General features: G+C 55.6%; 4 protein-coding genes across 4 annotated transcripts; 3 read left to right on the top strand and 1 right to left on the bottom strand.

The window, feature by feature from the left end:
• Positions 1–230: 230 nt before the first annotated feature.
• On the bottom strand, positions 231–623 carry J4E86_010404 (uncharacterized protein; the record flags this gene model as incomplete). The annotated part of the gene is made up of 2 exons (XM_051450903.1): positions 231–409; positions 461–623. 2 exons carry the CDS (start codon positions 621–623, stop codon positions 231–233), a joined length of 342 nt encoding a protein of 113 aa, XP_051298096.1.
• A 4,697-nt stretch (positions 624–5,320) lies between these two features.
• J4E86_010403 (uncharacterized protein) lies at positions 5,321–7,189 on the top strand (the record flags this gene model as incomplete). Its single annotated transcript, XM_051450902.1, has 1 exon — positions 5,321–7,189. The coding sequence occupies one exon, from the start codon at positions 5,321–5,323 to the stop codon at positions 7,187–7,189; it is 1,869 nt and encodes a 622-aa protein (XP_051298095.1).
• An 893-nt stretch (positions 7,190–8,082) lies between these two features.
• On the top strand, positions 8,083–10,821 carry J4E86_010402 (uncharacterized protein; the record flags this gene model as incomplete). The annotated part of the gene is made up of 1 exon (XM_051450901.1): positions 8,083–10,821. One exon carries the CDS (start codon positions 8,083–8,085, stop codon positions 10,819–10,821), a length of 2,739 nt encoding a protein of 912 aa, XP_051298094.1.
• A 1,103-nt stretch (positions 10,822–11,924) lies between these two features.
• On the top strand, positions 11,925–14,227 carry J4E86_010401 (uncharacterized protein; the record flags this gene model as incomplete). Its single annotated transcript, XM_051450900.1, has 2 exons — positions 11,925–12,339; positions 12,390–14,227. 2 exons carry the CDS (start codon positions 11,925–11,927, stop codon positions 14,225–14,227), a joined length of 2,253 nt encoding a protein of 750 aa, XP_051298093.1.
• Between the last annotated feature and the right edge of the window lie 288 nt (positions 14,228–14,515).

The raw sequence follows: 14,515 nt of genomic DNA, 5'->3' as shown, positions 1-14,515 counted from the left end.
GGGGTGTACCATGCAGGACATGAAAATGTATGATAGTAGAGAAGCCTTTTTACGAGCAGGACGAACACATGACAGCGAAGCACAGGACTTTAATAAGTAGGCATCAGTAGTTACCAGCACCACATATGAATACGATATCTTGTCCCATACAATGGTCAAAGGCTCCCTCAGCCAGTATAAGACGCGCCATCATGTGTCGAACTCTCACGAGAGTTGCGCCGTGAATTCTGTTATTTACTCTTCCCCGTCTCAACAATATGTCTCATAGAGATGCCACCCCACGGCAGACCCGAGAGCACCTGTCTTGCATCCATCTTCTCTGGTTCAGGCGATGCGTATGCGCTTCCAGCTTGTCGCTGATTCTCATCGTCTCGCTCCGTCTCCTCTTTCTGCTCTTTTACTTTGTCGCCTGGTTTGTATTAGAGTAGACCGAATCGCTATTACAATTGGTGCTACGAACGAAATCTTCTTTGGGCGAGTTTGTTTTGTATCTTGCGTCTTTCGTTCGGGTCTTTGATGTCGGACCAGTCGTTTGGTCCGGCTTCTAGAGAATCGTCGCCAGTTACGACGGATTCCCTTTTCGAGGTGGCTTGTTGAGGGCTGGGTTGTTGGTCTCGAGACATGCTTCTAGGGATGAAGTCGCAGTGGGATTAAGGAGTCTGGCGAGATGATCTTTATTGACGCGGTGCCTTCTTGAGAGAGTTTCTGGAGCGGTAGAGACAGTGTTGATGGAAATTTTGCGTTGGAGTGGTCGCGACTCGCAGTTGTTACATGTGTTCAAGACGGGTGTCTTGTAAAGGATGATGGGCCGGCTGGAGACGTGCTTGGTGCTGGGAAGTAGCGTATGGATGTAGAACTATAGTACAGGAACTTCATTTCCATCTGTTAGGCTGTTTCATAGTCAGCATCTCTATAGTTACGTGATTTTAAGGGATCCGTCTCTCAGCCGCAAAACGTAATGCCTGATGAAGGAGCGCGTTGAATGATCCACCCCACCAGCATACTCAAGCCAAGCCGATGAGAAGTGGTGGCCTCGAAGCAGTGGAGTCTTTCATTAAAATGATGACGCTGATATGAAGGGTTCATGTGCAAAAGGGCGCGGCTGAAGTTTCGAAAAGCACCGAAGAGGGTCGCTCATGATGTTCGGTGAGTAGCTGCGCAAAGCTAACCAGTTTTGACGCTTGTCATCTTGCATTTTCTCGGCCCGCCAGTTATAATGGAGCTTTGAACGTTGAACTAGCGTATAGGATTTACTACATAGAGACTCACAGCGGTAAGAAAGACCATTTACTCTGAGGCTCACTCGTCAGTACGCTCCAACAAACGCTATTGGTGACTGCTATCCGAGTACCTGTACATAGTATTAAGGAGTTTTCAGTTGAGGTGAGAATCCGTTCTACACAGTACCTGCATGCACCAAAGCCGGCGCGGGATGACCGAGCCGTTGTAGTCTTGCCGTTGGGCTGAGGTGTCAATAACGCTCTGTCGGGTGGGCTTGTACAAATAGCGCATGTATCATTAGGCTACCTTCTGGACATTACATTCCAGCTCTTGATCTAGAGGCTCACCGCTAATCCTTTTCGCGGGGACAGCCAGTGAGACAAGAGGGTTGTTGACCGTACTCTACGGGCCAGCTTGGTATACGAGATGTGCCTTGAAATCAACCTTGGGACGGAAGGTATGTGTCAATGAGTCATATTAGAGTGGGGGCATCGTGAGAACAACGACAGAGTTGCAACAAAAGCGAAGATCCCATCCTGTCGGCCAGCGATCTCGAAAGCTGGGAAGCGGCATTAGAGATGGGGCAAGCAGCAGTAGTTCCTGGGTGCTGTAAACCAGAGATGCGGTCGGCGCAAAGCTCTCTAGACCTTTTTGGGTAAGCTCAAATCGCGTACCTGCACCTCATTCGTCAGATCCTGCCAGCCACGGGTGGCTCAAGGATGTATTGACCGCTCTGCAATCTCATACACCATAGCTTGTTACTCTTGAACGTTCCTTGACAAGGAAGCGAAGTTCAAATATAGTATCGGTTGCGCGTTTATTCGGTGCAGCTTGCGACCTTCCTCATGCCGACCTCATGCCCGGCTCTGCCGCATCGGCATCCTCCACTATCCTGCGCATATTGTTCCAACGCATGCAGAACTCGATGTCAGAGTGTGGGGTATCTCCTGGGTCCTAGACATATCTGTCTAACAGTAAGGATATTCGGTGATTGTGCGACTTGTCAACATATGTTGCCTCGTTTGAGAAAGCATCAAATGTGCTCACGAGTGACGTGAGCGGACAAGAAGAAAGTCTGCTGCGTTAGACTATACAATTTTAGTAGGACTGGTTCGCAGGACTGTAGTCTTTAGCGAACACAGGTCGAAGGATTGCGGACCGATTCCACCGCCCTGTAGTCGTCGCCGCAACTTGACAAGAGCGGAACTTTGTTCGGCTCCATTATGACGACAGGGCCTTTGACGAGTTCTTTGCCAATGCGGAGCGTTATAAACGGGATATGTCCAGCGGCAGCGTGCTGCGGATGCTCGGGACGTGTCTGGTATTGTACCACGATCAATGATTTGATTGTGGTTTGGAACGTTTTCGTTTCAAACTTGAAGATTAACTTGAACGAGCAACCATCTGATCGATGGGAGGGATTGCGAATGCATCGCTGCCAGCTCCATCCTTCACCTACGTGAGACGTCTGAGGGGCGAGGCTGAGCAGCCTTCCCCCACAGCTCGAATATGTTCACGTAAGCTGGAACGAGAATACCAAGGGTGATCGTCCTTAGTAAGGATCCGCTCGTGGGCCACGATTGGTAAAGCGTGGTGCAACACCAAGATCGATCCCTTTGGTACGGCCCGTCTGAGGTCAAGATGAGTTAGTTCACTCTCGGCTACACAACCTTCCGGTATTTGCGCTAAGCCCTTTCCCAATTCTATGGCTTAGCCGCCAATGGATCAGTGTAATAATCAGATCGAAGTCAAGACTCAAGCCAAGCCAGTTTTCGGGGAACGTATCACATACAGTGTTGAGCCAAAGGTCAGATGATTCACCGTTACCTGCCTGCTGACGGCTTTAACATCTCCAACCTACACAGTTTATCAAATACACCTTGCTGTTGGCGAAGAAGGTGGCTCTCACTCTTGGTAAAGACTCGAGAGGAGCTCTGGTCCTCGGCAGTACCACTGGCAGGTGCCCTGCATACTGGATACGACGGATCATTCGACCACTCGACATCGTCTTCATGGGAATCCCTTGTTGTTGAACCTGACAGCTGCTAGAGCCGTCAGTCAAACTCTTTCTGGTTGGTCGATACAGCTTCCTCATGCTCTTTAGCAGTCGGCCTACGAGGTCGTATGTTTCAGCAGTAGTCCAAATTACCTACAATGGCATTCTTCGTAGACCATATGCAGGCAGTGGCCGTCCTTGGTAGAAATCTAGACGTTGCATGTGTTGTGAGGCAGCAGTATATGCCTGACATAACATCTAGTTCTCATTCTGAGATTGACGTTCGCGATCAGCATGTAATGCTGTAAAGTGAGTGGTCTGGCCCAATGACGGACCAGCGATGGCAATATCCTAGCTTTTCCATGTGCTGTACAGGTGGCGGGAATCAAAGTCGATCATACAAAAGAGGAAGGTAGATAGTGAGGGCGATCCGGCGAATCTCGTCGACGTGTGTTGCTCGCAATGTAAAGTGTGGCGAGATCATCGTGTGGCGGGTGTGGCGTAGTGACAAGTGTTGCTTTTTGACAGGTGTGGGCTATCCCGGCTTGTCTGCATCGAGGCGAAATCGCATCAAGGACTGGCAACGACCATGGGCGTCAACGGTGAAGTTGGATGCGATAACCTGTTTTGCGCTGCGGGCGGGTACCCAAGCCGGACGTACCTGACGATCTATAGGCGGTCTTCGATGCGTGGACCCATGGTGGTCGTACCGAGCAAATAGGGCGCGGCGCACATGGCAAACAAGGTCTGGTGAGAAATGACGCATGTCACGGTGGCTGAACAGAGGGGCGCCGTTGGTAGGACGGCAATAAAGTCGAGCGCAGCAGTCTAGGCTGGCAGACGACTTCAGCCTGTAGGTCATGGATCGGCGGGCGCTGGCGGCGAGGTGTCTCGTTGGAGCAACACTCGGCTGGTTTGGTGTGTCGGCAAGAACGGGTAGGCTTGGGGAAGCAGCGAGCGGCGGTAGAGGCAGGCGCGAGCAGGATGGGCTGCGCCACCACACCGGCTCAATGCTGCTCGTCGCGTCTAGCCCGACGCAGGCTGGGAGCATTGGCAGGCTCAGCTCAGGTGCGCGCGCCGTCGCGGAGTCGCCATGGCAGAATCTTCCTGGAGGGAGGGCGAGCCTCGTCTCGCGGAGCGTGTGGCGTCGACGTGTCTCGTGTTGCGACGCAGTTGTTTGGAGAGGCACGTCTTGGATGTTTGGCGGTGGGTCGTTGCAGCGCAGCGTGGTTGGCCGCGGCGATACACAGCCCCAAAAGGCTTGCGTTATTCCGTTGAAGCCGCCGCGCTGCACTGAGGCTACCTCTTGTCTGCTGCCGAAGTCCCAAGTCCCATCGCCGGACTGTCTTCTCGTCTCCTCCAAGTGTCTGCACCCATCGCGCGCTCCATTGCACGGCAGCCGCTCGAGACTGAAGCGCCGCCGCACCCAAGTCCCGTGACTGTCTGCCAGCGTCGCCGTCTTCGAGCGCACGCACGCCCGCACGCCCGCCTGCTTACTTAGCCCGGACTGGAACCATCATCAGCCACAAGAGTCCCCAACGGGCCCTCGTCATCGGCACCTTGACTACCAGACGACCTGCACCCTACGACCCTGCGACCGCTTAGTTGCACCACGTCCAGGATCGCGATTCTGCTCCCACGTCCGCCTGCACGTCGCACATCGTGCCGACTGAAGACCCCTCCTCCACGGCCACGCCTCATTTATCGGCTTCCTCGAGCAGCGCCTCTTCACCCGCCTGCCTCGCGCCGCCGCCGTGCTTGCGCGTCCCGTGGTTCTCGTCTGCTCGGAAAATAGCCAGCAGATCGCCTTGGTTGGCCCGAGCCGCAATTTGCGACCGAGGGCACATGCGAGCAATCTAACGTCCGTCAATTGCGAAGCTGGCGCTTTCCACGGCCCAAGTCTATCTGGAGTGTTGGTAGACGACGGCCATCTGCGCCCTCACCAGAGGCTGCATCCACCCAAAGGTTAGCCGACCCATGCATGCGCACCTACTCCGTCTGCATAGTCGAGACGGGTGACGCGCATGCTGTCATTGGAAAGAGAGAAGCCATGCTGACCCATCTCAAAGATACGCTCATTGAACCGTCTCGCCGCTCTACACCATGGCTGCCTCGACGCGAGCAATCACGCCGACGCCAACCGGCCCATTCACCACCCACAATGGGCCTAACACCCCAGGTTCTACCGCGCGCAATGCCAACGGCGGAGCGACCTTTGGCACCCATCTCACAAAGTCTCCCGGCGGCCTGTCGCCTCGACTCTCGCCTCAGCCGCTCACTGGAGCCGCCGCCATCGCTGATGAGCGCCGCTTCCGCGAACAGTCCGCGAGGCAGACGAGCCCTAATCCCGCTGTCGCCGCGCTGCAAAGTCTGAACGGCACTGTCCAGTCCATGAGCCACCCTTCAGACGCTCCGCAACAGCCGGCGCCGATAAGCAACAAGGCTGACAAGACGACGAAGCCGCTCATCATTCCCGACCAGATCAATGTCACGGGCGACAGCATGCAAACGAGCCCCGTCAGCCTCTCGAGTTTTGGCGATGGTGACGCGCCGAACGCGCCGGGTGCTTCTGCTGCGGAAGGTGCTGCCACCGGCAATCCAGGCCGGGAAGGCGCGCACCAGCAGCAACCACAGCAGCACCACCACCAACATCACCACCAGCTCATCGCACCGAATCCCGGAGACAACCCAGGCAACCGCGCCTTTACGTTTCCTGGGCCTTTGCCCCCGGAGCCGGATCCACGTGCCCCGGCCCGCCAAATGAGCCTGCCTGGATACGGCCAGAATACGCCCAAATCGCCCTCCACCAAGCGTCACAAGTGCCCATACTGCTCAACCGATTTCACTCGCCACCATAACCTCAAGAGCCATCTACTAACGCACAGTCAAGAAAAGCCTTATGAATGTCCCACGTGCCAGGCGCGTTTCCGTCGTTTGCATGATCTGAAACGTCATACGAAACTCCACACCGGCGAGCGTCCGCACACGTGCTACAAATGTGGCCGCAGGTTCGCACGTGGCGATGCGCTTGCGCGACACAATAAGGGTCAGGGTGGCTGTGCGGGCCGCCGATCTAGCTTCGGCATGGATGACGATCTCGGAGACAAAGGCGACGAGGGCATGGACGGTGTCATCTATACTGGTGAGCCTGATGGTGAGGGCGACGAAGATGAAGACGGTAGTCGGCGAGTCAGTGAGCCGGCACGCAAGCGACAAAACACTGGGAACTCCACCCAAGGTTCGTATTCTCACCATTCCAGCACATATCCGCCTATTGCTGCGAATCGAAGCTCGAGCAGCCAGAACAACTTGCGCCCTTATTACCCAGGGTCTTCTGCGCAGCCGACTAACGTCTCGCCCAAAGCAGCTCCCACTAGCATCTCGTCGATCCAGAACGCAAATACGCAGTCCAATGTCTTCGCCCAAGGTGGCATGACGGAGAGTCCCAGGCCGTTGTCGCCAGGGCAGCAGGAACAGCATCGCCTGGGTGCGCCAGAAAATGGTCTCCCGGGCTCGCGATCCCCCAGTCTGTCGCATCACTTGCATCAGCAGTCAAATTACACTCGCGGGCGGGGGACACCTCCTGTTGGTTTAGCTCCGCCCAGCACAAGCAGCGGGCCTCACCTGCCATCTCTCCCTGGGCTCAGTCCTATGCCCCCTAAGCAGGGCTCTCAAGGCGGCAAAAGCAATGGCCCTAGCATGCTGCAACATCAGACCATGGCCGCTCCTGGTAGCAGCTCGCAGCCGGGCAGCATGTCAAGCCACGGTGGAAGTGGCGGTAGCATGCGCGAAGTCATGGGCAGCCAGGTCGATGTGTGGCAGTACGTTCGCGATATAGAGTCTCGCATGGCGAGAATGGAAAAGGAACACAACGACAAGATCGCCACGCTGCAGAACGAGATCACCACGCTCCGGGCCCAGTTGGCTCAGCAGCATGTCAACAACACGCAAGCCCACCAACAGGCTCAATAGCGTGAATGGTGACGTTGCTGCTGCATGTTGTCGCTGTGGTGAGGCTTGCACTGCTTTTTGTGCTTGGATAACGGAGGCGTTCTACGGAGTACAAAACCCAAGATTGAGCAACAGAGAGATTTCGGGCTTCTACATGGATCAACATACGTCAAGGATCACGACGAGCATGTTACAATGATACCCCATGCTAAGATTACTCGCGATGTTTGGCATTTCCCTACCTTGTTCTGCGGTTACTACCCTTCACACCTGTATATTAGACTAGTTACCATCATGTCAATGTTTCTTTGCTAGAAGGTTCCCCGTGACGGTCATGACTTGCCGATCTTGGAGATGTGACGTGACCTGCCACGCCAGCAAAGCGTGTGAAGCCACGCGCCCAGCATCTTCCTGGCAGTGCGGGTAGCACAATGGACAAAGTCGAATAACAAGGCGGTTGCTGTTGTTGCTGCATCGCATGCTAAAGCGATGCCGTGCATGAACCAGTTCCCACGCGCAGTCGTTGCCATGGTGTTGCAGCAGTGGTGATCCATGGGTGAGGGTGCCCAGGTGGGTAAGGAAGACCCTTCGGGCTAGACAGGTGCTAAGGATAGCCCGCAGTCAACACTGCGCCCAGTCCCGAGCCCGGCCCACTTGGCTGCTACACGTCAGAGTACTACAACCCAAAACTCCCCCTACAACGCACCCAAGACCGTAAACCCCTCACCGCACCCTGCCTTGATTTGTGTAGATGGATGGCGAGCTGCTGTCCTGATAGGCGCACCCGCGCAAAGTGCCCGCACCCGACGCCCAATTGAAGCTGCCCATAGCCGCGCTGGTGATCGCACCCGCAGAAGCCCGTCCAGCGTCCCGGCCCACAGTCACACCAACGAGCTCCACGCCGCCTCTTCACCATGGAGACGTCGTCCAACTCGCACCGCCGCCGCAGCAAGAAGGACCCGGACCGCGAGCGCAGCACCCACCGCTCCAAGGACAAGGATAGGGACCGCGAGCGCCATAAGAGCACCCGCTCCCGCAAAACCCGCTCGTCGGCCTCCAAGGAAGACGACGCTGAGAACCCGCCGCTGCCCAGGCGCCCGTCGACGGAACGTGTGCGCAACTCGACGTCCACCTCGACCTTGTCGTCGTCACAAACGTCCAAGTCGCACAAGATGGCCGTCGTGCCCGAGATGGGACGCCGCGGCTCGTTGGGCTCCGACAACACATCGCGGATCAGCTTACCCTACCCGTCGCACTCCAAAACATACGCCAAAGAGAGCATCTATTCCCGCGACGGTGTAGAGAAGAGGAAGTCGACCTCGACGCCAGAGGCCACAGATGGCGAGGCCTCGCCAGGCAGGGACGGCGAGCGGCCAGTCGCACCGCATCCACCAAACCGAGCACCACCCCCGCCTCCACCACGGGCACCACCGAGTCCCCCGCTCACTGAGACCACAGGCGCAGATCTTAGGAAGACGGCCAGTGTCAACAGCATGCGAAGGAAGGACCCTGACATGATCGCGCGAGAGATGGAGGAGGGTCGCCAAAGCGTAGACAGCGGCACGCGCATGACTTCGACGGCAGGCCCGCGGATCGCGTCGCGCTCAAGTGTCAGAGACGAGGATACGTTCGACGGCACAGACCTCACTTCTACCACTGGATCGCAGCCTAGCACCATCCGTGCCAAGTCTCCACAATTGGAGACGAGAACGAGGACCGTGAGTCCATCCAGCGCTCGGCCCCCAGGCAGGACATCGACCCCGAGCAGAACGTCGACACCAAGCAGGACGTCAACACCTGTCAAGATGAAGACGAGAGCGCCCTCGGAATATACACTCGACTCAGACGCCACTTCAGTCGTACAAGATCGCAACTCTTACCGCCGCAGCCAATCACCCCCGCGTTCCGATGTCTCGCCTTCTTCTGTGGTCGATTCATCACCACGTACACCTACCCAGCACTCCGTTCTTCCCTCTGTTGTATCTTCTGTCAAGGATGGGCCGCCCATGATCGAAGTTATGACAGACCCCATGTCGCGCACACAATCCGTAGATCCCAGCTATGCCCAGTCCCCAATGACCCCACCACCCCCGCCTCCTCCTCCAGCCATGATGGAAGCTCCTCGCGTCGACTACCTGCTCCAGAATGGCGGTCTGGCCAAAGCTATCCCGCGAAGTCTACTAGCGGCTATTGATGGAGTTCCAGCCTCTGCCTATTCTCAGTACACTACACCAAGGCTATCTGGAGCACAAGCGCACGATGTCCGATCTTTCTTCAAGCCTCTGCAGAATGTACTCAACAGCTACAACACCGTCATGGACACAAGCGGATCTTTGGCGGTAGCCACCGGTTATCGTTCGGTTGCGCGGCGTCTTCTCGATCGTCTCGAGAACGTTTTTGCTCGCAACATATCCTCGGAGCATTGTCAGTGCATGATGTGCTTCGAGCAGTCGGTTGTGGAAGATTCTGCAGGTGTCAACTGGGGAGAAATCTTAGAGCTAGTGTCTGGACGTTGCGAATTGCCGACTTGGCCACCTTATGAGCAAGGTGCCGAGCCTGGACTGGGCATATCGTCTGATCTTGAAGCACCATGTCAGCGCATTGATGTTGATGTACCTGAGCAATACCGCGAGCACTACGAAAAGCAGTCGAAAAAGACCAAAGTTGCCGTGCAGTCTTGGCTATCAGACCAACAAGACGGTGTCCCCGAGGACGCTGACGATGAAACGTTGACTTTTATCATGCTCACCCGATTGGAACAGCCACAACGACCACTCTTCTATGCACTCTTATGGGGGTTGGACAAACTCCCAAATCCTCGCACTCAAAAGCCGGACAGTGGGACGCCGCCGTACTTGGCAAAAGCTGGTTTGGCGCTACAGCGTCTATATCGACTCTACACTCCACCGCGCGACCAGCTAGTGGTCATGTATCTCATCCGCCATCCAGACATGCACAATATGCTTGCTACCTTGGCAGCTGTGACCAAACACGAATGGGAGATTCTCGTCTCTGGACGCTTCGATGGCTTCCTTTGGTCAGGCGTCGATGACCTACCTGATATGAACACAACACCTCCCCGATCAGGCTCAAGAGCAGGACAGGTCCGACCCGGCGATGGACCGCAACGATTTGCATCACCAGTACCACCGAACCGGTACGGCAGCTTCAGCCCAAGTCCGTACTCTCGACCGGGATCTGCCCGCCCTGGGTCTGTCCGTCCGCCCGGCGGAGCCCCTGTGCAGATCGATGAAGAGACCGAGATTGCCGTGCTTGCCGAAATCGAGCGCGAGATTTATCTTGGTATGGAGGCTATGGAGGACGCATTTGAACAGCTCCACAACCAAGCCGAGACTGTGCGCCGTCGTCTGCGAGAGCGAGCTGCAGGTTTGTCCATGGTGGCGCAGCAGCGTAGAGGTGCTGGCATGGGTGGCATTGAAGTCAGGTCTGATACGCCAGCCAACATGCGCGACCCTGATGAAGGAATCGATGATCTGAGAAGCGAGGTTGGACCGGATGACTCGGCCAGCAACGTCAGCAACAACCGGAGAAGAAAAGCACATCGTGCACGCGAACGGAGAACACCAGCACCCGTGGAAGAAGAGAGCGAGGAGGATGTAGCGCTTGCGGAGAGGATACGTAGACGTTTCTAAGGTAATAGGGGGTTTGTTGGAATATTTGCATTTGCGTTGGGGTCTATTTGCGGCGTTTGTTATTCTTTACGACTTGGGAACCATGGCTGATACGATTTATGGCTTCCTAACGGCCGAGATATATGGATACCCAGTTTGTGAGTGCGGAGATGGACAGGACACGCTTTCTTCCATTGTAGTGTGGCCGCGGAGCAGTTGAACGTATACCATTTACTAGGATTATATTTACAATGACGTCACATGTATTTACTTCAACATGTTGATTGGGCCTGCAGTGCAAGTGAGTTTCCGTTGTGAGCAAGACTAGGTTTGGAACGTGGACGATGGCGAAACTTGAGGCTGTTGATGGTACTCCAATCATCTTAGCCTGTCCGACAGGCGATGAGACGCATAGCAGCAGACGACCTCGCGCAACCACATTAGAAGCCCTCGAGAAGTTTGTGTGACGCGACCCATTGGTAAGGATGGTAGGATACCATAGCTGAGGAGTGCCTGCGTGCATTTGATGCGATGCCGATGGTCGTCATTATACGGATGTTTTGCTTTTGGTTTGGAGCTCATTAGTCGAACGCGACGCATCCCTGCACGTTGACGCGCCGGGCATGCATGTCCCTCTATGACAACAGAGCGCGAGCGGGACAGTAAACAGGCCAACTCTCGCTCGGGCGGCCCATACAACAACCCAATCTCGCCGGATCTGGGGTTTCTGGCTCGACTACACCTGCCTCCCGATTCGCGCAGCTGCCCACCTGTTCTCGCTCCGCTGCGGCCCCCGCCATTCGCTGTTGCCCTCGCAATTGGGTGTTTACGAAGCAACCGCTCTTTGGTAGGTGCAGACGACATCGCCTTGTTTGGTGGTCGACTGCCACGGCCTGCGTCTCTTGCCTTGACACTGACTGACGCCTTTCTTCACCAGATCCGGCCACCAGTCTGCTCGATCCGCTCACCGACCGCCCCCGTCGCTGTCGAACCGAGTCCTTCGCTTTACCCCGGGCACCGCGCATGCGCATATCCTCAATCCGCTCGTCTTAATCGCATTCTTGCTCTACGTCCAGTCCGTTTCAACACACAGCCCTTGACGCCCCCGGTGCAAGGTTGCGCACATGGCCGAACTAGGCGCGAACGAGTCGGTCGATCCGAACACCCTCTACACCAAGCAGGAATGCATCGGCGGCGGTAGCTTTGGCAAGGTCTACAAGGGCCTTGACCGGCGGACAGGCCACACAGTCGCTATCAAGGTCATCGACGTCGAGAATGCCGAAGACGAGGTTGACGACATTATGGGTGAGATCATGATCCTCTCCGGCATGAACTCGCCGTACGTCACAAAGTACTACGGCTCCTTTCTGGCCGGCTCCGACCTGTGGATTGTCATGGAGTTCTGCTCAGGCGGAAGTTGCGCAGATTTGATGAAGCCAGGCCAGATAGCAGAGGCTGAAATTGCAGTCATACTGAAGGAACTGTTGATGGGTTTGACATATCTCCACGACGACCACAAGCTGCATAGGGACATCAAAGGTACGCCCGCTGGTTCGGCTGTATGCGGGAGAAGACTAACGTAATAACAGCGGCAAACATCTTGGTCAGCGCAAATGGCCAAGTCAAGCTCGCTGATTTTGGCGTCTCTGGACAACTATCGGCGACCATGACGAAGAAGAACACATTTGTTGGAACGCCCTTCTGGATGGCCCCTGAGGTGATTAAGCAATCTGGCTACGACGGCAAGGCTGATATCTGGTCTCTGGGTATTACCGCGCTGGAACTGGCAAACGGCGAGCCTCCATATGCCGACATCCACCCGATGAAGGTCCTCTTCCTCATTCCGAAAAATCCACCACCAACACTACAGGGCAACTTCTCACCCGCTTTCAAAGAGTTTGTCGAACTCTGCCTAAGAAAGGATCCCAAGGAGCGTCCGAGCGCAAAGCAGCTTCTGCTGACAAACTTCATCCGAAAGGCTGGTAAGCCCGCCCGTCTGCAAGAGCTCATCTCGAGATATCAGGACTGGAAGGTCAGATATCCGAAAGAAGCAGCCGAGTCAGAAGATGAAGCCACTCCCGTGAAGAGGAAGGAGCCTGTCAATGAAGACCTTTGGGATTTTGGAACTGTGCGGCCAACAGGAGGTGGCCGGGGACCGGCGCTCGCCCCAATGAACGATGCGGGTGCCAATGCGAGGAACCCTTCGCCACAACGCAAGCCTGTTACACAGAACAGCGGTGGCTACGGCGATGAGAACGACGACACCCTCCGACAACCACCATCGCCGACTAAACGCTTAGCGCCATTGCAAACACAAGGCTCACCTGGCTCTGTGAGGACCGCTGCTCGGATACCGCTGCCAGCATCACCAGAGAAAAGATCAGCTCCTTCATTCCCCCAACCAGCCCTAGAGCTTCCACGAAAGTCCCCTGTGCCTGGCCTTTTCCAGCCTCCACCCAACAGAGGGCTAGTCACACCAACAAAGCCACAGGCCCCGCAACAACCCAGGCGACAAACACCACTACAGCACACTTATGACGACTTCGTACAACGGGAGATTGCTGCAGAAATGAGGAGTGTGGAACTCACACCACAACAGCGTGTTCCAACTCCAAGCCGCGCTTCGGTTCTACCGCAGATGACTATACCCGAAATACCGCCATTTCGTGGACAGTCTGCAAGTCCTGGTCAAAGCAGTTCGCAAAGCCAAGCACCGAAGCCGTTGCAAAGTCCTATTCGGGTACAACAACAAGCACCGACCCCGGCGCAAGTTCAGAAGCCTCTACCACCGCTCGTTGGTCAGCAAGGACTACCGTCTCTGGCAGGGCAGAAGCCACTTCCGCCAACACAACAATCGTTCACATCTTTCAGCCCAAGTTCTGCATCCCGACCTGACTCATCGTCATCGTCGAACGACCCATTTGGCAGTCCAATGTCGTCAAATTGGCAGTCACAGCCAAGACAGCAACAAGTTGCCCAATCACCCCCTCCCCCTCCACCACACGTCACCAAGCCTTCGCCCATGTCGCGCGGCTCCTTCGGTAGACCCAAGCCGACGTCAAATCATCCTAGCCTCGCTCAAACGCAAGGTTCTCCAGCGGCGCCCGTCGAGATCACAGCACTCAGCGGTGTGGTGATACCAGCCCTTGAGGCTGCACTGTCTCGTCGTGCCTATCATCTTAGCGTCAGGAACAAGCAAGAATCGGCTCGGTCGCTGGATGATGCGCAGGGCTTCATTGAGCGCAGACGGCAAAGGCAAGAATGCCATGAGAAGGTCACTCGCCTAGTTAATGACATAAAGGGGAAATTTGAAGAGTTGGATCACTGGGACGAGAAAGGAGAGGTGGGCATGGGTGGAGAGGTCGCAGGCTTCTTGGAGGGTTTCCTTGAAGAGGTGCTGGTTCGTGTTGAACCAGCAGACGATTGAGGTGCATTTCAGTGTCGGCGTTGACTTTGGTGCTTGTGCATATGGAAGGCCCTTTGGGGTTTCACGTCTGTTATGCGATCTGGCAAGGCGTTTATTGATGGAGGTTTCTTGGGGCATGTGACCGGAGTGTAGAAGAGTCTTTTTACCCATATCCCCGGATCGAATTGAATCATTTTTCTGCCCCAATGTATACGTAGTCTTCATGTGTGAGCTGTTCGACTTGATAGCTTTGGGTTGATGAGGAAGTATTGGTGGTGGAAGCTACAACCAATCAGCACCAAGGAGGTA

Source organism: Alternaria arbusti (genome assembly GCF_024043155.1).
Source record: "Alternaria arbusti strain BMP 1465 chromosome Unknown scaffold_21, whole genome shotgun sequence".
Lineage (NCBI taxonomy): Eukaryota > Fungi > Ascomycota > Dothideomycetes > Pleosporales > Pleosporaceae > Alternaria > Alternaria arbusti.
Note: the sequence above shows the minus strand (reverse complement) of the source record. Positions and strands in the feature narration are given on the sequence as shown.